Genomic DNA, 22,868 nt, shown 5'->3' on the forward strand with positions numbered 1-22,868 from the left:
CACACACGCACACACAAACACACGCACACACATAAACACTCAAACGAATGGTGAGTTACAGCGTTGGTAGTCATAATGATTTCCTGTTTTTATGCTTTCTCTAACCAGTTGTGAAGAAAAGGTACACCCACCCCCCTCTCACTGGCAGTCCTAACCACCACACCACACCAGAGTCATTTGCAGCAGTCAACTACATAATACGATGTCAAATTCTTACATAATCCAATATAAGTTGTATTCTTCCTCTTCTTACAGTCTAGTCAGGATTTCTTTATAAAGAAGAAAGCTTAATGCAGTACACACAATGATTTTATTCAACTGAAAGGTCAGTGTCAACCCGTGCCGAGGTGCATTAGTGTCACATTCGGACAAGTTAGTACATTATCTGTCAGATACTACATATTCAGTTGACTGTAGTGGTGCGTGTGATGTTTTCCGAGCCTGGGTCAGGGAGAGTCTGCTCTCGAGTGAAGCGAGCGACCCCGGCCTGACACCCAGACGCTACTATTTCAGTGTTCTAGCCCTCTGGCCAAAAAGCTGTCAGCACATATTTTATCCTTTCGCTCACACAGTATATTTTCCCTCTCTCCCTCGTTTCTTGTTGGGAGCCCTTGTCTCATGGTCCTCTTTCCCTCTGCATACATAGCCGTGACATTGACCCAATACAAAGTGTTGATAGGTCCCTCAAAATCATTTAACTTTTTTTTTTTTTTTCAATTTTAAAGAATTAATATGTTCAATCCTGTTATAAAAATTGTCTTTACACCCAAGTTGTTGTGCATAATTTGTTGGCCTTAGCACCTGCTGCTGTTTCTTCTTCTGCTCATTTATGGTTGAACAACTTTAGAAAAAGCCCGGTAACGTGTCAAAGCGTTGTCTTTTAAATTGGTCTTATATATAGTGCGTGGCAGCATTAAATCCTTTTACATTTGCCTTTTGGGATCTCACAGTTTACCTGATTAGAAAGTAGAATTTGCTTTTCTACTTTCTGCTTTACACCAACACTATAAACTGCACTGCCACCAGGCAACACAGACTGGCCCAGCAAAGCACAGCACAGCACAGCACAGCACAGCACTGCTGGAATTTAAAATAGGGCTGCACAATTAATTGCAGTTTTATCAAAATCACAATACATAAACTAGGGCAATATCCAAATCGCTGGTGGGCACAAGATTTGTTTAAGTGTCAAATCATTCTAAAATAGTCTTTTGGTGTTACAGAGACATCCCGGCCTACAAATCGTATCCTACAGACTAAAGAAAAAAATCTTTGTTTGGTACAAAGTTTCACAAAAAAATCAATCAACCTTTTTTTTTTTTCAATAAAAAATCATTCTAATGCTGTGAATCATATCGCAATATCAGTCAAAATAATCATAAATAGATATTTTCCCAATATTGTGCAGCCCTAATTTAAAATAAAAAAATCCTCGGATCCCTGTTATCAGCTTGATTTCTCTCTCTCTGTCTCTCTCTCGCACTCACACACACACACACACACACACACACACACACACACACACACACACACACACACACTCTCACATGACCCTCCACTGTGCGGGCAAAGGCTGTGATTCAAGCCGACAGAAATTCTTGGCACAGACCGCCCACTCCATTCACTGGCTGCTGTTCAGCTGTCATACTCACTCGCTGAAGTTTTCTCTCTTTTATTAGTGTGCTTTGCCGAGATAAAGGTTCTAATACAAGATGTGGCACTCGCAGGCAATATGTTTATCCATAGTTTACCGTACATTTTAGGCCCAGATATGATGAGGCGTGAAAGACACAGCCTTTGGACAGCAGCAAATAAGAGCCATCAGGTATAAATAAGAACAGAGCAAGCTGTGGTTACATAATATACACCAATGATTTCCAAAATCAGGTTTAGGAAGCTCCTGGGAATATCGGGGGCTGCCAGAAATAGGAGCAATTGTCATGCTTCATTATCTTTTTGCTTCCTTTTTGAGTTGGCTTAGTCTGTGGTTCTCATATGAGAACGACTTTATTTTATTTTATTAAAGGAAAAGTGTATAGTTTACACAATTGACTGCAGCTGTATAACTAGGACCTAGAAACACTGACCATAGTAATACTATGTATTACTATGTACAATACTCTTATAGTATGTAAAATGTATAAGCCAGGTAAAACTCCCCAACATGTAACTGACAAATGTTTGTACATAGCTTTAAAAGTCATTAAAGCATCCCTCGGTTGATAATCCTTTCGATAAATTAATCAGCTACAGTATATAATCAAATGATCATTTTAGTACCAACTGGGTAGTGGAAATTAAAAATAACGTCTTAAAAAAAAAAGAAATTATTTCAAATATTAAAACTGTACCTAAATATGAGCAATAGATGGAAAAATGATTAAAACCCTTTAAGCTTGTCACAATTAATACATTTAAGAGCATTTGTATAATATACAAAATATGAATTTCCAGCAACTGTTTTTCATACAGCGCCAGCAGCTGTGCACAGCCGATGTGTATTAATAATAGAAATACTTTGTCCATACAAAGTCTTTATAGCTGTAAAGACCACATGTACTGTTCACAACATGCAAATCCAAAATGTATATGCTATGGCACTATGATGTGTACAGGAACATACCGGAGTATCACACATCCCCCACACACACACACACACACACACACACACACACACACACACACACACACACACACACACAGACACACACACACACAGACACAGACAGACACACAGAGACACAGACTCTCTTTGAGATGAGAGCGACTTGTTTACTGCAGCCCCGCAGAGCTCCGGCTGGGGCTGTTTGGGATGCCCGTGGGTGCTGTGCAACTCTTGGAAGGCGTACGTGCGGTGAATGACGGCCTAGCGCCACCGCTGCCACCTGAGCCTCGCCACGCACACATACAAACACATACTCACACACACCCACCCACCCACACACACACAAATTCCCGAGGTCAGACACGTCAAAACAACCTGCCTGCGGCCATCTCAAGTGTCAAAATAACTCCCTGCAATTGTATCTTTTTTAAACACTTTTATTTCCCTCACTATACAGTCTGCTTGTAATCTCATCTGTGTTCTTTTGCATGGAGAGACAGACAAAACCCCAAAACACACAAACACACACACACACACACACACACTGGCCTGCCGCTATCTTTTTTTCCCAGAAAGTGGTGTGTCCGGCGTTATGAGGCGCACAGTAAATGAATCCCAGAGGCATTGCATAATAGTTTGAGAGCTGTGTCCAAATACCAAAATAATCACATTGTCAACTGGTCTGATCTGGCTCGCGCTGGCAACGAAAAATAAAATCACAAGGTCCCTCTGTCATTTCCAGATAAACAAGAGTGTTTACACGGAGCAGCGTTATGAAGTCGGGACACTGCTGTCAAATGTAATATTGACAGGTAGCCAGTATTTCCTGAGATCAGCAACATCTGGTCAGCAGTTGTAGTCATAATTATGGAGCAATCGCATGTCGTGTGCATGCTCTTCTGCTTATATACACAGCCTACTGTGCTTATTTAGATTATTAACCATGTTTTTACTTTGCACATAAATTAGTTTGTGTCTCAGTTCTTTGACGGAAGCTTTCAGAAAGACGAAAAATATATATTTTATCTTCTGGAAATGGTCCCATTGAGATTCAGAATCTTTTTTACAAGGGAGACCTGGCAAAGGCAGCAGCATCAAAGTATCAACATACAGAAACAAACAGCCGTCAACACACTTAATGCAAAACAGAAAAATCCCATGAAACACTAAGAAAATCGGAATTCTGTAACAGGACAAACGTGCATTCAGAAAGCCAACAATATACATTTGAAGATGTTTGAAACGTTATTTAGAAAATATTCGGCAGCTTTTACAATTCAAGGCAATGCCAATAATATAGATCTGTCAATCTGTTTATGGGCAGAATAAAACAATACATGAGAAAAAAAAACATTAAAGTAGATGACACTGAGTACCCTTACTCAGTGTCATCTACTTTAATGTTTTTTTTTCTGTACTGTATATTTGTAGGGTCCAGGCTTTGCCTACATAGTCCTTTACCTGTCATAGCATGTACTTACTCTAGTACTACTTACTAAAGTACTCTAGTAACTAAAGCACTTTGCCTTGGTCTTTGTGTCAGAAAAGGTGCAATTCACTCTTGTTTGCTTCTATTTAGTATTTTTAGATTAACAAGCATTTACTTCATATAATTGTTTAAACTTTTCTCGCAAAGGTTATTGCACAATTATAGGTATATCATCTGATCACTAAAGTACCACTGTGCCCTTCCCGTGGAACTGTTTTTGACTCTTAAAGCTATTTTCACATTAAGCCCCACATCTCCCATTGCCATTAACAGCCACAGCAAAGACTCAGCTTCTCCTCATGGTCAAACTTTGATCCCAGCCATCTTGTCTAATGTGAACTCTTCTCCACTCAAGTATGCTCCCCGCTACTCTCTGCATTTATCCGCGTTGTTTGTGAGTGCTGTGCCATCACACAGGTTGTTGTTGCCATCGTTCTTGTTGCGAAATGCAGCTTTTATTGATGTAACAGGTGCTTAGCACAACTGCGGCAGTCAAAATAACACAGCTCCTCCTCTGTTTGGCTTTCAGAATAGAAGCTAAAGTTAGACATCTTTGAGGTTTTTTCTGTCACTTGATGGAAGGTGATGCCAATGCATAATGCATGAGGAGAGAGGGAAGACTTCGTCTGGCTGCTTTTTATAGACCACCAAAGCTCTGCTAGTGCACACACACACACACACACACGCATGAGCCAAACGCTTCACTCGAAACGATGTAACCTCTCACAGATCAAGAAGGCAGGAGCAGAGGAAAAACAGGAATCCAGCAAACTGGCAGCATTGTAGAGAATAAAAAAATAGAAAGAAACAACAAGACGAAACAAAAATGTTGACGTGCTATTTTCAGAAGGCAGGATCTTTTGATGCACATACCAGAAGAGAGGCAAGGGGAAGAGGGAGCAGCAGGGCTGGTGTTTGTCTCAGAGATGGGCTTTAACAGAAATACTTTATGCATGTGATCTTACACGCTCTCCTTAGTCTTTGTTCCCACCGTTCCAACACTTCAGTGAAAGTGACTTTAGGTCTAGTTAAAATGAGAAGGGGGGGGGGGGGGGGGGGGGGGGGGGGGGGGGGGGGGGGGGGGGGGGGGGGGGATGTCAAATTATTTGCAGGGAAAGCTGAGCCCGACTTCTGGTGGCAGACTTTACAAACACCATTTACTGCCCGCAAAAGTGGGAGTTATTTTCTCCTTATCCCTCTAATCCTTATTTAACCAGGCTGGTTGACTAAGAGAGCACTTTCGGGGGGGGGGACTGTAGGGAGCTGCGCCTATGCCCGCTCACACCTGTGTGCTCCCCAGCTTTACACTTCATCTGCTGCAGTTTTTTTTTTTTTATAAAGTGGTGTATTCATTGTTTGTCTCATAGTTTTTTCTCTGAAGACCACGTTCTCTATAAGAGAGTACAATACATCTAGCTTTATTGTTTTGCAAGTTAAGTTGGCTGATAACTACCTTAGCACTCTTCCAGCAGCAGCCCCGCCAGTTTGAAAACTGTTTTTGTGTTCTTTTCCTGTTTGTTCGATCTTGTGATTCAGTTCAGCTCGCTCTGCTGCTGCTGCTCGCTTTGAATGATTTCTTCTTAAGTAGCTGGGAACTTTGAATGCAACACCTTTTAGAATTGGGCGTTTCTGTGTTTTGCCAAGGGGTTCTTTGATATTTTTTTTACTCCGGTTAAATTTGCCAGTCTGGGGGATTTGAACTGCAACCTTTGGGTCATATTCTCTCCTCATTGTCGCCTCTTACTGAATAAAAGGAATTTGTTAGAGGGGAGAAAGCACTTCACACTGAGTGGAACTGTCGGAGTGAGGTTGAAATGGCTTCCTGAGTAACGCTGTGGGTATTAGAGAGTGAATCCTACCTTCTAAGCTTTAGGGGAATCCGGGTATCTAACTGGGATTAGCTTGAAATAGTGTCTTACTGCCCAGGAAGCACAATTGGAAGTCACTTGGATTATTCGACTTTCTATTACCGGAGAACCCAGGATCATCTAAGCGTATGTGTTTAGGTAGCAGTAGTGAACATTTTTACATTTTCTTTGTTATTGTATTCTAACAAAGCGGTGACACAAAAAGCTGTTACTTGTACCATTGTTGCATTGATATTAAAACCCAATTAAAGACGTGGCCTCTGCTCTGCGCTTTGAGCGGATCCAACCGCCGGTTAGTTCTGAGCATCAAGGTTCCATTCTTGACCTTAGGAACACAATCTCACTGATACAATATTCTGAACTCAAGGTCCACTATCACTCAGTTTATCACTCAGTTTATCAGGCTTTGTGCAGAAAGAAAATAAATCCATGGCACGCTGGGAATGAGACGATGAGAGGTTTTACTTTAAGTAGATTCCTTTTCTATCAGATCAGGCTATAAAAAGTTATTTCTTCTCGTAGAGCAGGCAGAACAATCTACAGGAAATTATGAATATCGTGCAAAAGGCTTCAAACACAATATTTGAGCAAGTAAGAAAAAGAGGTCTTGTCACTCTTTTGTAAAAAAAGGGCAGCAGACTATGAGAACATTTACTGGGGGATTCCATGTAGTGTAGCGGACAGTGGTCATTAATTAATGCTGCATTGGCAAAGTAAGCACTTAAAATCCATCACTGATGCAGCCTGACTCCTCCCTCATATCATTACTGTACTCCTGCGCTGCCACTTCTCCACCCATCACACCAGAATCTCAGTATCGCTGAGCATTGGAATTGTTTTAGCCCCGTATTTATGTAAGTGACAGTTTTTCTTGATGAGAAGAAGCCATAATCGATAAATTTCCTCCGTGTCTGAAAGATGTTTTGATGCCCTGAGAATATGTATGCCTTTTGGTCATGGATGTGGTCATCTTTAATAAGACAAACTTTACTCAGTATATGGCATTATAACTACATTGTGTCAACCTCACAATATCTTACTCACATTAGTATCTTCATGTCATATCTCATTCACCTTCTTGGGCTTTAAAACAAGATGCAGGGAGAAGGGACACATGTTGGCAACTGGAAGCCAAAGGATTTATAGGAAATGTTGTCTTTAGAGACACACAATGCTGTTTGGAGAACCTTAAAGCTAGATGCAACACCATTAGGAGTTTGTGCAATAAATTAATTAGTACCGTAGGTTAGCTACACGTCTTGTGGTCTAACTCAGACTTGACTGATTGGATTTTAATGAAAGTGGCAGATATCCTTTATCTAACTACTTGAGGCCAGCTGTCAATTGCAGTCATTTTTAAAATGGCACTGATCAAATTTTGACAAAAGTTGAGAGAAATGATACATTTCTGACAACCACAATTACAGGTGACATATATGCGCCTGATTGGCTGAGACAGGGACTTGAACAAGGAAACATGTTTACTGTTCATTTTTTCAACGTGATATAGCTTTTTTTACTCCCGAGACGCCTTCAGGGCAAAATTGGGGGTGGCAGTGTTGGTGATAATATAAATAACAGCGTGAGGATGAAAGACAGTTGCGCTCTCCCTCCCCATCCCTCTGTCTCTCTCCTTTCCCTCTTGCCCTGCTACTCATCTATGCTCAACACGAGTGCCTCTGCGTTTGTGTGTGTGGCTTGAATTTATATGAACGTCTCCCCGCCGGGGGACAACGGGGGCCAAGTCATTGATATGTGCAGGGGGACTCAGGATAAACAGCCCACGCCTACCGGTGTTACGCCAACCTGCCTGATACATTTTGATTGAGCATAGACAGAGGGGTGGAATGGGGGTGGGAGGGCAATGGAATTGGGGGGGCTTAAAATCAGGGATAAAATGACAGAAAGGGAGCTTTTTTTCCCTCGCTTCTCCAGACAGCCACAAAATGGACTCAAGTAAATGTTTACGAACCACACATGGTGACTCGCTAGACAGAATATGTGTGTGTGTCACTGAGCTTCGGAGGAATTCAACAGATAGATGAGGTGGTGTGATTTTTCCCATCATTGCTCCCATTGGGCTGTTATTGAGTTACATCTTGATATGATCTTCCTTTTTATTTTCTTACTGATGATCCCTTTTGTTTTATTGAACCCTACCACTATTCCGCTCTCACCCTCTTACTTCTCCCGCCATGTTAGTCCGTGTGACATGGTCAGCCCCCTAATGGACTGGAAATTCATGTTGAAAATACCCCCTTGCTCCTCCTCCTCTGTGTCCCTCTGTCAGAAAACCAAAATAAGAGGTGGCGGTGCCACACTGCACCACTTATGGCCACATTAGGATCAGCCACCAAAGTGTCACCGAATCGCCTCGTGCATCATTTTGCTTTTGTTCACCATGACAGGGAGTTGTGTGTGCCGCAACGGTCCTTTTGTCTGCCCTGTGCTTTTATCCCCAAATGGATGTATTGGTTGGGCTCTTACTTCTAGAGTGCATTATCTCACTTATACCATGGATCATTTTTAAAACTCAAGTCTTTTTTATTGACCTTGGTTTGCAGTGCAATGCTTATTGACCTGTGTTTGCTATTAACATCCTGGTACATGCTCTGTTACTGCCTTGCAGCTATGCCGGGTAATTGTTGACTGCTCTTGTCTTTGCGGTCTTGCTAGCCTCCCGTTGTAGCTCCATCTGTATCTTGCATATGTATTGGAATTACTATACAGGCATTATTGTTACAGATACTACATGCATCATGAAGCTTAATAATCAGGTCTACAGTATAAATTTGTTTTGTATATTGGCACCTGGTACTCATGTAGAACCACAATGTGACAGCAGCATCACCATTTTGGCAAATGAACATTAGGCTATAATCGGACAGTTGAAATAAACATAACAGCAGTAATCTCACATTACCATAGCTTACACCAATAACTTATACCACTAACAAGGCTCAAAATAGCACCACACTTCCACGATAGCATAATGAGGGTCTCTACATTTAAACCGAAGCATTGAGAACTTTGTAAGTGTACAGACAGTTTATTAAAAAGATAATAATAGATAAAGACAGTACTGTTCACACATTCTTGGGAAAACATGACCAGGCGAACGCCATGCCATCAGTAACCAGTAACCTGGCTCAAGCACTCCGTTTGTCATTCGACTAGTCATACCAAAACAAATCCCAGAGAACGGCGACTCGGTACCCATGTGTTATTAACCCCTAGGTTCATTTTACGCTGGAATTGTCCTTTTAAGTCCGAGCTCTATTCAGCGCCCTCCTTTTCCCAATTATCAGCTCTTTTTCTTTTGACCAACAAAACTAATGAACAAATAGCCCCACACACGCACCACAAAGCCTTTCTTCAATTTACCACCTCTTATCTGCCTTCCTTTATCTTTTAGTGTTTTCTTCTCTCCAGCTTAACAAATAATTTGGGGATAGAAAACTGTTACGTTAGCCCAAGAGGACATCGGCAAAAGTTGCAAGCAGGGTCATTTGATTTAAAGAGGTTTGGCAGTAGTTCCACTGCCTCTGTTAAAGCTCAATCATTTGAAATCTGGATTATCAAAGCCATCAAAGGACCATGGAGGTCTTTGAGTTATTATATTTTTTGCAGTTTAGTATGAGTAGATCATCTTGTTTTGACTTTTTAACAGTGGTATATTACAAGTAGAAGTAGAAGAGCAGGTGGAATGCTTGGGTCTTTAGTTCTCCAAATGCAGTGCTAGTTATGATGGATGGCCAGCCAAGTCCAGCGGCAAAATTGGAAAAAAAGTTCTGAATTACACGAGGCAAGCTGTTACGGCTCAATAACCCAGGCCTGTAATCGGCTCACATTTCAAACGCACACTCTTGCATTCAGACAGCCCTCAGTTGGGCTGGATTTTACGAGGAAGCACACTGCACGAGGTGATCAGCATATGTTTTGTTGACATAAATTTAAAATTTATTGCCGTTGTCAAAAGTGACTGTTGGACAAAGTCGATTATTAACTGAGTAAATGGCCTGAGAGAGTTTTATGTGAACTTCCTTAATGGCTGCAGTCAGTCTGTTTCAAATCACCCTCCCTCCCTCCCTCCCACCCCCCCCTCCCTGAACGCACACACACACACACACACACCTCTCATCATCTATTTCAGAAGCAGAACATGAAAGCAGACAGTTAGGATAGGATTTGAGAGTGTGTGGAGAGGTCTTTCCGAGCCAAATCACTGAGCTGGGACAATATGTATTTTAGTATCCTTTTACATATCAGTAAGCCTTGTTGGAGCTGAATTACAGTATATTACTAGCTCTGCTGAGGCACGCACAGCATTTCAAAGTGTACTGAGTTATATTATATTTCACAGGTGTGATTTTTTGTGTTTACCTTTGTCTGTCTACAATTAGTTATGTTTCATAAAGGTTGGGGTCTGTCGTCAGAGCAGATGACAGGCTCAAATTTTATTTATTGTTTGAGACAGATCACCTCTTTTACAATTACAGAGACAGTTACATCTGACAAGTCTTTGTAGGTGTATACTGATTTGGGCTGAGAATCAGTTCTGTTAGATGCACTCAGGTTCCCTTTTAGCCACTGTCACCAGCTGGAATTGGACCATTGTACTTTGCTCTGGTTTTGGTGCTTCATCCATCATGGTTCTGGCATGAATCTGGAAGCCAAGTATGACAGATATAAGCCCCCCACCCCAAATGGCAAAAGGAAGGGTGTCGTTAGTGTCTCAATACAACAGGCTGAGTCCTTTAACAGACTGAATTGGTGGAAAAGTGTTGTTACCATTCTGTTGAACAACAAGTAATGTGCTGTTTCTGTGGGTAGCGCTAGCTATTGCAGTTAGATTTAACACACTCTCAGCCAGCGACATACACACCGCATTCATCAACACCACATTTATGGTGAAAACACATCGCATTGCTTCCACTTCTAGTGGGCTTAATAAGTCCATCCATACCTTATCAGTGCACTGTCTGGGGGGCACAATGGCCAGATTGAGGAGGGACACAAAAGGCCTTTGAAAGGCTTTGTGCTCTGTGTGTGTCGTGTTGTGGTTTACCGCTTGCTGGTGTTTCCCCCTTATCGGAGTGAAAGCATTTGGGTACATCACGTGTGATTCTTTTAAAGGAAAAAATCTGGTTCTATTCCTTTGTCCGTTTTGTTTTTTGTGGGTGAATTTCTGTCATTCCTGGGGATGATTAAAAATCAAAAATTACATTAAACCAATCACGAAGGGAAGAATCCCAATGTAGAAGTGGCAGAGATGTCATTTTCTTCACCGAACGTTTTGCCTCAGTAGACCAGAATGCAATGCAGCTGTTAAAAGTGTTCGGCAAGTGTGAGATGTTACTCTTTACGTATTACTTGGTTTAAAATGTAATTAGTTACGATTCTCTTTATATTGCTATAATTGTTTTTGTCGCATAGGGATCTACAATAGCTGGCTTGAAGACACTGTCAGTTAGGTTGACCACACGTTGTGCTATTTTCTTTTAAGATTATTTTCCATTGGATATTGAAGTGCATACGTGTTTTGGCATGTCTGGTCGAGTGGCACTTTATCTATGGTATTTGAACGGGGATTTAATTTTTGCATTATTTGTTTTGTTGTACATCACCAAAACGCACACTTACAAGGGCCTTTTAAGTTTTTTTTCCAGTTTCACTTAGCCACACAGTATGAAAAGGACCTGTCAACACAGATTCCCATAACCATAGTAACTCACTCTGCCTGCATGCACATGGCAAGAGAGGAGAGGGATGCTGCTCTGCTCACAGTGACATGTTGGATGTCACTCAGATTAAAGCCTTTATAAAATGACAACACTTCCAGCTGTTTAAAATCGTCAAAAATGAACATTATCTGAAAACAGCGAGTAGTTTTTCTTTTTAGCATCTAACATCACACTTTCAGTCACTATGACCACTACGGTCAGAAACATTGAATAACATATGAACAATAGCGCCGTTATCAACGGGCTTATCTGCTAATATTAGCTTGAAACCATCCAGCAAATAGACGGTACCGTCGGGAGGTTACCTTAAACCTGTGATTTAACATCAACGCTCATATTACACACAGTTTAACAACAAATCAAAACGCTGAGTGAACATTATTAGCTACGTTTTTCATGGTACTCTTGATCTATACCATGGCGGCAGAAATTTTACCGTGACTGGCCGCCATCAACATGGAGGAAACACTGTATCTAAAAATGTAACGGTATCATTTCCTTTCTCAGTTTTGTCATTCCTGTCTTTGTGTCACTGTCTCCCTTTTTAGGTGTCCTTCTTTCCCTTCTGAGGGCATTTGGCATTAATAGGGCCCTTTAATCACTCTCTGCCTGGCTGTCACTCTCTTTGGTTTCTAGGTTCTCTTCACAAATTCTAACCACTGCTATCGCTATCATGACTTGTTCAACCTCAATGCACTTTTTCTTTCCATATCTCAGTTTTGTTTTTGTTTTCTTACCACTCTTCCTTCCAGGTTTTCAAAGGATGTTGTGCAGCAATTAATTGTCACTGAAGTCAAACTAGACTTCATTTCTTTGTAACTCCTTTAGCCATGGCCATAAGACCCGCTATTATCCCTCTCTGCCTGTCTCGGCCTCTACCCCGCTCTGTCTCTCCCTACACCGCTAGAGGCACGAAAAGCTGTAAATCAATTTGCATTTGACATCTGACATCAATCAGTCATGTTTTGGGAGAGTGGCACCACCTCCTCCTCTGCGGCTTTGTTGAGAGACGCTAAGACGGATGGCTGTCATCTCGCCCAAGTTGAGCAGATCTCTTATCAAGGGCATTGTTTCCCCAGGAATGCACTTGGCTGATCACTCTGTGCCACCTGAGTCATCGACACAGACTATAAAATCCTTCTGTTTGATGTTGTCTGGTTTGCCTGCCAGAAGCATACACTATACCTAAGTATAGAAACGTGCACTTGTCCTGTGGAAATATTTTGACAGCTCGCGCTGATCAAACCAAAGCCTTATCAGTAGCTTACACATTGGTGTTTGTAACCATCTTGATTTAACCTGCCGTAGCATTATTATCAAAAAGGAAACCCATATTACCAGATAGGTTTGTTTGCTGCTAACTTCCTAAAAGGCGCCGCTACCTCTGGCAGCAAATCAACATGTCCTCATTAGGGCTGCACACATAAGGGGGCAAGGTTAGAAAGCCCATCTGAGTTTTCATTTTCTCAAAGGCAGAGCACGATACCCAGGGCTCGGTTTACACCTGTAGCCATTCCTAGCAACTTGGGGAATGCATATTAATGTTAAAAAACCTCATAAAGTGACATTTTCCTGGCTCAGCTTTCTGAATAGTGACGCCCACATTCTTTCTAGAGAAATGTGTGAAGAGTTAATTGGATGCTAAAGCTGAAATGTTGATGTTTGCTTTTTGAAATTCCTTAAATCAGTTTTGAAAACAAACCTTAACTTATGATGCGTTGTACAAATTGTTTCGGTGCTTGAAGTGAGTTTACCACAATGCTATGCTATGCTAAGTTATAAAAAAGTACAAAAAAAAAAATCTCAAATGAAATGTAGCAATATTGCTTTTTGATACAGTGTTTTTTTGTCGTTTTTTGTGTGTCCTTCTTCTTTAGAATATGTCAGCGTTGACTTTTGAGTTTGCACGGGACACAAACAGCGCCTCTTGGGTCAAAGTCCTGTGTTTTTTCAACCTGTCTATCCCCCCCGCCCCCTCCCTCATCATACCTGTTGACCTGACTTAATCATTATTACTACGACCAACATACTACTAATACTGAATACTTTATTAGTCCCGCAAGGTTAGTTATTACACACACATGCTCAGTACCTACCTAAATGGAAAGATGTCAGAGTGAGGGGGCTGCACATAGAACGACGCCCTGAGCAGTAGGGGTTCAATGCTTTGCTCAAGAGCACCTTGGCAGTGCCCAGGTGGTGAACTGGCACCTCTCCAGCTACCAGTCCACCACCATACTTGGTTTCGTATGGGGACTTGAACCAGCGACCCTCCGGTTCCCAGCCCAAACCTTACGGACTGAGCTTCTGCCACCTTGTAATAATAAACTGCTTGCCGTTTTTGGTGGAGCACAGTCTCGTTTTTGGAGCCTCACTGTGAGAGAGGGCAACCGTTTAAATGTGCGGATTCTGAAACAGCACCAACATGACAAACAATCATTACAATTTTGGGTGTGTGTACTTTTGTAAACCTCACCCAAGGTGAGGTATTTGAAGTTCTCAGGAGGCTTAAGGCACTGTGGCAGTTTGTGTTACCCTTAATTGCTTTAGAGCACCTTCAGATATCTCTCAAGAATAATATGCTTTCCACTGAGCCGTTGGGTCTTTGAGGATTTCGTAACAGAGAGAGTCGTTGGGCTAGACTTTCTGTTGTCAGATGTTATTTAGTTACCTTACCTTCAAGGCCTTTACTACATAATCAAATATTGAACCTTAGTCTCGTCTGACCTTGTGTGCTTAAACTATGTTACAGCCTAATGACTGTCTGTTTGGCAAAAAGACAATCCATTGGAGATCAGATTTGGCTTCAAGCTACGCATCACCTTATAGATTAGAGAGGAGTAGTCAAAAACTAGCCCATAAATGGTTCATAACACTAAGTAGCTGTCTTGTGTGTTTGCCTGAATAAATCATTCTATTTCACTTAATAGCTCCTTGTCCATCTGTAGCACTTGAGATGTAGGTAGTGATTTACAACACCGAGTCATGGGCTGGTGTTCCCTGCAGAAAGAAATGCGTTGTAGTTGGTCGGCTTGTTAAACTGATGGTTATTGTTAATGTGCCGATATATCATGACTGATGGAACGGGACATTTTTCAAATTGTTTAGTTATAAGCTGCAAAAAATAAGTAAATAAATAAATAAAAGCTCCTTTGTTAGGGACATAGACATTATGCATGCACCTTTAAGCTTTGTCTGGTTAAAACAGAGTCCGTAGCCTAAAATGGTTGTTCTGCTCTTTGCCAACAGGAAGATGCACAGTGGGATGAAGACCTACGGCTGTGAGCTGTGTGGAAAGAACTTCCTGGACAGCCTCCGTCTACGTATGCATTTGCTTTCTCATTCAGGTAAAGAAATCAAACCAACCCAAAAACCACAACCCCACGCAATGATCACTGTTGAGCTAGCAGTGCGCCTTGGTTTCATTGCTTGGTTTACTGCTGGTTGTAGGGAATTACTGGTGGGACTTTTTTGTTTTTAAGAGAGCATTCATAACTGCTACTACATTTTAGCATTATATGCAGGGTTTCACTAAAATACTAGAGTTAGTATTGTTTCAAAAATAAATGTGCTAACATGCAAAAGCAGTGGCATGGTCCTTTTTAAAGGGGGAGGGAATCTCTTATTCCTGGAGCTCTTTAACCCTGCAAGCTAGGCCTGACTTAAGGTTTTACTCTTGCATCTCACAAATGGGGTTTACAAGCATTCACAGATTAGAAGGGATTGAGTTACAACGAATACATTGTCTACCACGTCAGTATTAAAAACAGATTTTAACATATCTATTAACAATAGATTTTAACTTTAAAATTGCTGAAGCCATACAGCTGAATAAAAGGATAGCTTGCCCTACACATGCTTTATTTCTGTATAAATTTACCCGTTTAAAAAATTTGAATGTAAAGCATTTCCCAATTTCCGGGATTTATTGATTACAACACTCTTCAGCCCAGTCAAGCTGACCAAACTTAACCAAAGAGGTGCCTGCACATCGTCATCCTGTAGCGCTATACCTCCGTGACATTAGAGGTCTGAAAGGCAGAACAAGTCAGAACACTGGATACATTGATTGGTCCAGTTTGACACTATAACACCCACCCCAAAACACCCCCCTACACACACACACACACACACACACACACACACACACACCCCACACACACGCCCCAGCGGTCCCAGTGCTCTGAGCCTACTTAGCACAGCACTGTTTTAATGGCATGGGCCGTCTTTTATAGGCAGCAAAGAGCTCCTCATTCCTAAAGCTCTAAGTGCAGATGGTTTATTGAGACACTGTAAAAGCCATGGGACCTCTGAGGGAACCCCTTCTATACACACACACACAGATACACACACACACACACACACACACACACACACAAACACACACCCCAAATCTGTGTGTTGACGTTGGCCCAGAGATTGAGCAATCTGCGCAATAGTCTGTATGTTTTCCAATAGATCCCATAAGTGGTCTGATTTATCTACTTGGCATTAATGTTGTCGTTGTTTTTGGTGGTGGAGGTGGGGATACACCCCCCCCCCCCCAAGCCAACTACTGACAGTAGGCAGGAAATGATAATTGCCAGGATTTGTTTGTTCGCATCTCATACAAACCTAAACAATGACTGAGATGGATGCTGACACTCCTGCTATGTTGTGACGAAGATGAATGACAAATTCACGCTGCGCCAGTGAATTGGCTCAGCACACAACTCAGTGTGTCAAACACAAAAAGTTGCTCTGAGGAAATATTCACTGTTTATTTTAGAATTACACCCCATTTCCAGAGGCCCTGTTGCAAATGTGTGCTGCTCTCCTTCTCACTCACTTGACAAAGCAGAAAGAAGTCACAGACGCTCTGTCTCAGAAACATGTTGAATGCTAAATGTTTTGGCGAATGTGTCTCGCAGTGTGTGCCCCACTATGTGTTCCACCTGACATAAAGTTCAGCCCTAAAGCCTCTGCCACCGGCTCCTATTTTGTGTAACATCATATTGTGCAATCATTTTGAGCCACTTAGGGTGGGTGGAGGTAATCTTTTGCACAGATACATGTTGTCTCCTCCTGAAGTGTGAGCAGCTCTCTGCATGCTCCAGTGGAGATTAGCCTTAAAGAGCCATGTTCTTGCTGCTGACATGAATCTAAATGGCAACAATAAAACCTAAAACTTGTGTTTTGGGAATTTGTGATTGTGTTAGTTGCAGTAGTTAACAGTAACCGTTTAAGGCATGTACATCCTAGGCTACCCCTGTCCATATAAATGACCATTGTTTATTGGTAATAGTAGTAGTATTACAAGTATAATGGAAGTAGCATTTAACAAATCTGAAAAATTAGGCTTGTGGCAGAAGAGGCCTTTTTAGATATGGTTAGTAAATTATTTTATAGTTTTTCTTTCTTCTGGCATTCTAATAATATTTTTGACAACCCCATTTATATCAATGTGTACCTGAGTTTTTCTACCCACTGTACTCTCTGCAACATTCATGGAATGAGAGCTTTCAAAAGAAGTGAGTGCTGCCTTTTGCGACAACAAAGCATTTTGTTAAAGTTTAATTTTGAGGGAACTACATGATTGTGTAGAGGTAAGGAATATGGAAGGAAGAGAAACCAGAGAGAACATGATTCCTTTTTTAATAAAATGTGAAAGAAGACAAATATAAATAGTCCTTTAGGACGTGCTTGTGTTAGCTCAGACCACACTGAGGTAATCATTATCTGAGTAGATTTCCAAAAGAAAATAGGTAAATATAAAAAATTTCTATGGTATCAACAGGTATACAGTAAGTCTCAATGTGTGCCCATTGTTGAAAGGAGATCAAATGGAGAAAAACATTGAAAACTCGAGGAAGAACCACACTCTCCACCTAGAGAAAGGCAAGCAAGCGGAAGATGTGGGCAGTGTATTTTTAGCAACTGTGGCAGCAAGTGCATAAACTTTTTTTTTTTCTTTCATTCTCTTTTTCTCCTCTTTCCAAGCGGGGCCGTGTTGACGCACGGCATCAACCTGCACTTTTACACACATCAGTGTTGATTCATAGCTGCTTTGGTCTGGCGTTAAAGGCAAGACAAGCGCTTCTGTCAAGACGGGCGACGGTTAGGGAAGAGACAGCGCTGAGCCAAAGCTTCTTTGATAGTTTTTGTTGTCTGTTTTTTTTCCACCTTCACTGACTTTCAAGGCTCGTTTTTTTTTTTTTTTTTTATTTAATCGTGCCTTTCTGAAATGATGACACTTCACCGGCTTCCAAAGCCCTCAACCTCCACCCCTCCTCCTCCTCCACCTCCACCTCCACCGCCGCCATCACCCTTCAGCTCGCTTCAGAAAAGACAGAATATTGGGGAGATGAAGCGAGAGAGTGGAGAGGCTTTTTTGTATGCACAGCGTGTCGTGGATGTGGGGCGTTTCAGACGCTGCTGCGGCGGCTGCTACCTCCCCCCTCCTCCCTCCTCTCTGCTTTCCACTCTGTCTCTCACTCTCTGTCTATCTGTCTGTCCGTCTCTCTTTCTTTCTCTTTCATTCTTCCTCTCTCTCTCTCTCTCTTTCATTCTTCCTCTCTCTCTCTCTCTCTCTCTCTCTCTCTCTCTCTCTCTCTCTGTGCTTGTTGTACGGAGAACTTGGCGGCTCGCCAGTCTGGGCTGCCTGCCACTACTGAGGGTACAGTATGTACAGTCTACCTTGTGCCAGCTATTTATTTTCTTTCGTCTCGTTCTGTCTCAGTCCTCTCTCCAACGCCTGACGTTTAGTATTTGACAGTGTTTGCTGAGCCGAAGCCTGCAGATGGGGGTTAGATCAGGCTGGAGAGCTGTGACTCAGCCCTTTTTGGGTGCATTTTGAGGTCCTACATGTTGTTTTCTTTGAATCACAGCAGCACTTTCACACTTCTGATGGACGATAAAGCCGGCGTTTTACGTAAACTGTGAAAGATTCTCCCCAAAGAATCCATGTACTTCATGTTTCACCGAGATGTGTACTTAATTGCAGTCCTGAAACAGCAGTCAAACTACAATAAAAACCCTAATAACAATAATTACAATAATAATAGTAATTAGGATAATAATAAAATAGTAATTCTGAAGGCAATGAGGTGCTGAAACTGGATCTGCTCTTTTTGTGTTGAGCAAAAAGCTTCCATAGCCGAGTCAAAAATATCTGTATATATGTCTTGTATCTAAAGTTTGCGTTGAATTTGTGATCAGTTTCATAATTTTTTCTACTCATTCTTTGATCCCGTGGTTCCTCATCCTGGTTCTAGTTTTAGATTCTATATCATTTAGTCAAAGTTTCTTTACGGCTACTTGTACGGCTACTTCAGTACGGCTGCTTGTTGTGTGTTTCGATGACACACACAGAGAAACACTGTGGTTTAGATGAGGGGTGGCGCCTGGGTAGAGCGTGCAGGAGGCAGGACATGGCCGCGGTACCATCGTAATCTGGTCATAAACGACGAGTCTCTTGCCAGTACTGAAATTTGTCATTTTCCCTTACCAACAGGAGGTCTCTCTAGTTCGACATTTCCGTTGGTGTCTTTGTGGAAATCACCGCTCTTCTTCTTAACCAAGAATGACCAACCTCGGATGTTTGGTTTCTAACAATTTCACTCCAGAAGTGTTAAAGAAATGTTTTCAACTCTCGCTGTAAATTCTTCGGTCAATGAGCTGCTCAATTCCCACATGGGCTCAATCGGACATTACACAAACTTTGTGCTAGGGAGCTGCCACGATAAAGTCTGATCCAGCTGCAATGTATGTGTAAAAGGGGCGTAAGGTATCTTTAAAATACATTTTAAATATGATCTGTTTTGGTGTCTGTACTTAAACTATTAAAGGTATAGTGCATAGTTTCTGCTGCCAACAACAAAACTGTCAGCACATCCACGTGATACAAGCCTTTCATGACCACTCGCCCCCCTCCACACACACGTTTTAAAAAAAACTGATGGACTCTTCAGAAGATGTAGTGATCTTCACTCGAGTTTCTGTGTGGGAAAGCCGCCGGAGGACACAGTCTTCTGAACATAGTCATACTAAGACGTACAGAGAGAGGTGTGTGGAGCTGATAGTCTTAATAAGCTTTGTAGCAGCTCATTTGGCAATGGCTTGAATGTAACGGGGGTTCCTTAATAGCAAAAGGTTAGGCACTAAAGTTAAAAAAAAAATGTTTAGCACTAATGAAAACATGACTTTAGAATTCATTCAGGTCAAGGGCTTCAAACAAACACAACGCTGTCATATCAGTAGTATCAGGTAAACTGTACTTTATCCTCCATAACCAAAATATTCTGTCTTTTACATTGTGTGTGTGTTTGTTGAAACAAGACCAGACTGCTATGATTCACAGTTTGTTTTCCGAGCGAGTTGTTGCGGCATAATAAGATTACACATAAGACTCTCCCTGAACACCCATACCGCCATCTCCGTTACCACCAACTTTTCATCTCATTGCCTTTATAGAGTGTTAATCCTCCTTTAACATTATGTATACGTAGTAAGGAGTTACTGGATGAGCCAGATGGGTGTGTGTGAGACCTGAATAGCTTCCTCTACTAAAAAAAGGTCCATCTTTATTAAACCAGCAGTCTCAGGCTAAGTGTGTTGCTCAAGGGCACATTGTGATAATATATCAACGGAGAGATGGTCTCCATATTGTGCCGCCTGATAGTGTGGGAACCAAAAAAGAGTACTTAAGTATAAAGCATAGGGGGTTGTCTTTATTTACCTTGACTGTACTCTTTGACAGTGGTAAATAGATGTTGCATCTATTAATACAGAGTACTTTCAGGTGGCGTTTCCAACATTCCTAGCAGATCTTCAGCTGCTCTATGAACAGCTGATTGTACATATAACAGCATATAGTACTGGATTTCTCAGTGGAATTTAATAGGGACAGTTTTTTTTGGCTAGTTTCTCCATCCTCCAAGGATTTGTCATGGGTGTTCTGTAAAGCGGAGACATTATATTGCAGCCGTTTGTATTCAGGGCTATTTTAATACCAACTTAAACTTCTCATTCATTGATAATCACAAAGTGTCTTGGAATAGGGCATTGCTTGCTTGGATACATTCTTAATTATTTTTACTTTGGACATTACATGCACTATATCAGGGATAAATAAAAAAAATAAACTCACTACTTCACATTGATTGGCACTGATTTAGCAAATTTGTGAAAAGAAAAAAAGTGTTCATATGTTTTTATTTTGTTAGGGTCTTAAAAAGATACTGTTTTGGTATGCATATTGTATTGTTCCCTGTTCTTAGGTAAATTGTACTTGCAATCCAGTTAGTCTATGACATATCTGTAGTCAGAGCTTCTGGTGGATGCAGTTGCTAACCAAAGGAATAGTTGATGAAAACATGACTTTACATGATAATCCCCTGGCATTTGGGGTCATATGCTAGCTCTCACAGTGTGTCACACAGGCTTCATTCGTTTGGTATGCCTGTGTTTGGTTTGTGCATTAGTCAGCCAGTACAGTGTATTTCCAGAATGAGGTTTGCAGTTTAGAATAGTGTTTATGACCAACCCTGAAGGTTAGTTTTTTTATGACACCTCAGTTGGTAGCATAGCATTGTGTTCCCTGTTGGTTGATCTTTTTCGGGTTGTCTGCTAAAAAAAAGAAGAAGCTGCCATTGGTGAATTACTTAAAGGGTAACCACTTTTTTTCAACCTGTACCGTATTTAGTTTTTGTGTCTAAATAAGTTATTTAGTCCCTGTAAGTTAGTAGGGCAATCGTCTAGCTTGTATTTTCTCATTTTGCCGCCCACTGGCTCAAATTAATATTCTAAGTGCCTGACAACATTATGGAAAGGATCCCTTCAGATATATACCTTTTAAAACCTCTTTTGAGACCTTTCTGTGTAACCAGAAACGGCTCTGATGTTGCTAGCGCTAAACCCACCAGACTCCATTTAAAAAAGGCAATACTTTTAGCATGTATAGAGCCAACATATTTTCCCGTTAATCGATAAACTGTGTGTTTATTTCAACCAAAACCAGAGTTTGGATGGTTGGAAAAAGAGAAAGATGACCCAAAACGGCTTTTTATAGTTTTCATTTTGTTTGTCGATTTTGAATGAAGTGTATTTTACGATGCTAAAATTACTTTTTATTTACATGGAGTCTGTTGGGTTTAGGAAACACAATTTTGCAGATGTTTTTACATTTATAAAAAGGATCTTACCCTTTTACAGTTCAACCTACTTAGAAATCCTTTCCATAATGTTGTCAAACACGTAAAATATTAATCTGAGCCTCTCAGTGACAAAACAAGCACTTTTGGGAAGGTAAACACAAGCTGGACAATTGCCCTATTAACTTACATGGTAGCTTGTTTTGCCGCTGCCGACTGCAGCGATCTTGCTTAATACTGGACAAATGTCAAAGACTGTTGAAAAATAAAATGGTAGTTACCCTTTAAAGCCACAATGTGTAGAATACTTTCTCACTTTGACTACCAGAGACAAAAACACATTGACATGTGTGAAGACACAAAGGTATGCTATACACAGAGAAATATTGTCTATTCTTGTAAGTGTCTGTGCATCGGAGTAACATCTAACATGTCATATAGTGTATTTGACCTGAGCATTACACAATAACTAACAATATTGTAAGTGTACCAGGGTTAGCCAAAGTCTAGTTTTCCTGCTGTCCCTGACCAGATGTTCATCTTGGCTGCCTAAAATTAAAAGCTTTGTTCCAATCTGATCCCAATCTGATTCCAGTCTTGAGTGTGGGAGTAAAATGCCTACGTAAATGTCCAGAGTATTTACAAGAGGAAAAATTCAAAGAATTTGGATATGAACACGGCGAGGCGGGAGGGCTGCTTTCCAACTGCTCTTTGTCTGTGTTTCTATCTCCGTGGCGTTTGTTTGGCTGTTTGGCTGCCGGATTGTCGGCTGTTTTGGCTCCGTGCCGGCTCTTCCCTCACAGTGATGACGACATATTTGTGCCGGCAGGTCTGGATGTTCTGCCAGCATTCTGGCATTTATGATCGCTCGCAGATGTGAGTCCAGGAACACACTGTACTGTACTCAAACCCAGAAATTAATGAAACTTGACTGCCTTCCAGGCCACAAATTCCTAAATGTGTGTGTGTGTGTGTGTGTGTGTGTGTGTGTGTGTGTGTGTGTGAAAAGGGAGATAGGAGACTCAGGAGAGG

The 22,868-nt window shown here is 41.3% G+C and overlaps 1 protein-coding gene across 2 annotated transcripts in view; it reads left to right on the forward strand.

The window, feature by feature from the left end:
• zbtb16a (zinc finger and BTB domain containing 16a) overlaps positions 1-22,868 on the forward strand; it is a 144,120-nt gene that overhangs the window by 41,290 nt on the left and 79,962 nt on the right. For both annotated transcript variants that reach the window (XM_034889029.1, XM_034889030.1), the window contains exon 3: positions 14,956-15,053. In XM_034889029.1, coding sequence (XP_034744920.1) covers positions 14,956-15,053 — 98 coding nt within the window. The remainder of the gene's footprint in view (positions 1-14,955; positions 15,054-22,868) is intronic.

This window comes from Etheostoma cragini, chromosome 13 (assembly GCF_013103735.1).
Source record: "Etheostoma cragini isolate CJK2018 chromosome 13, CSU_Ecrag_1.0, whole genome shotgun sequence".
Lineage (NCBI taxonomy): Eukaryota > Metazoa > Chordata > Actinopteri > Perciformes > Percidae > Etheostoma > Etheostoma cragini.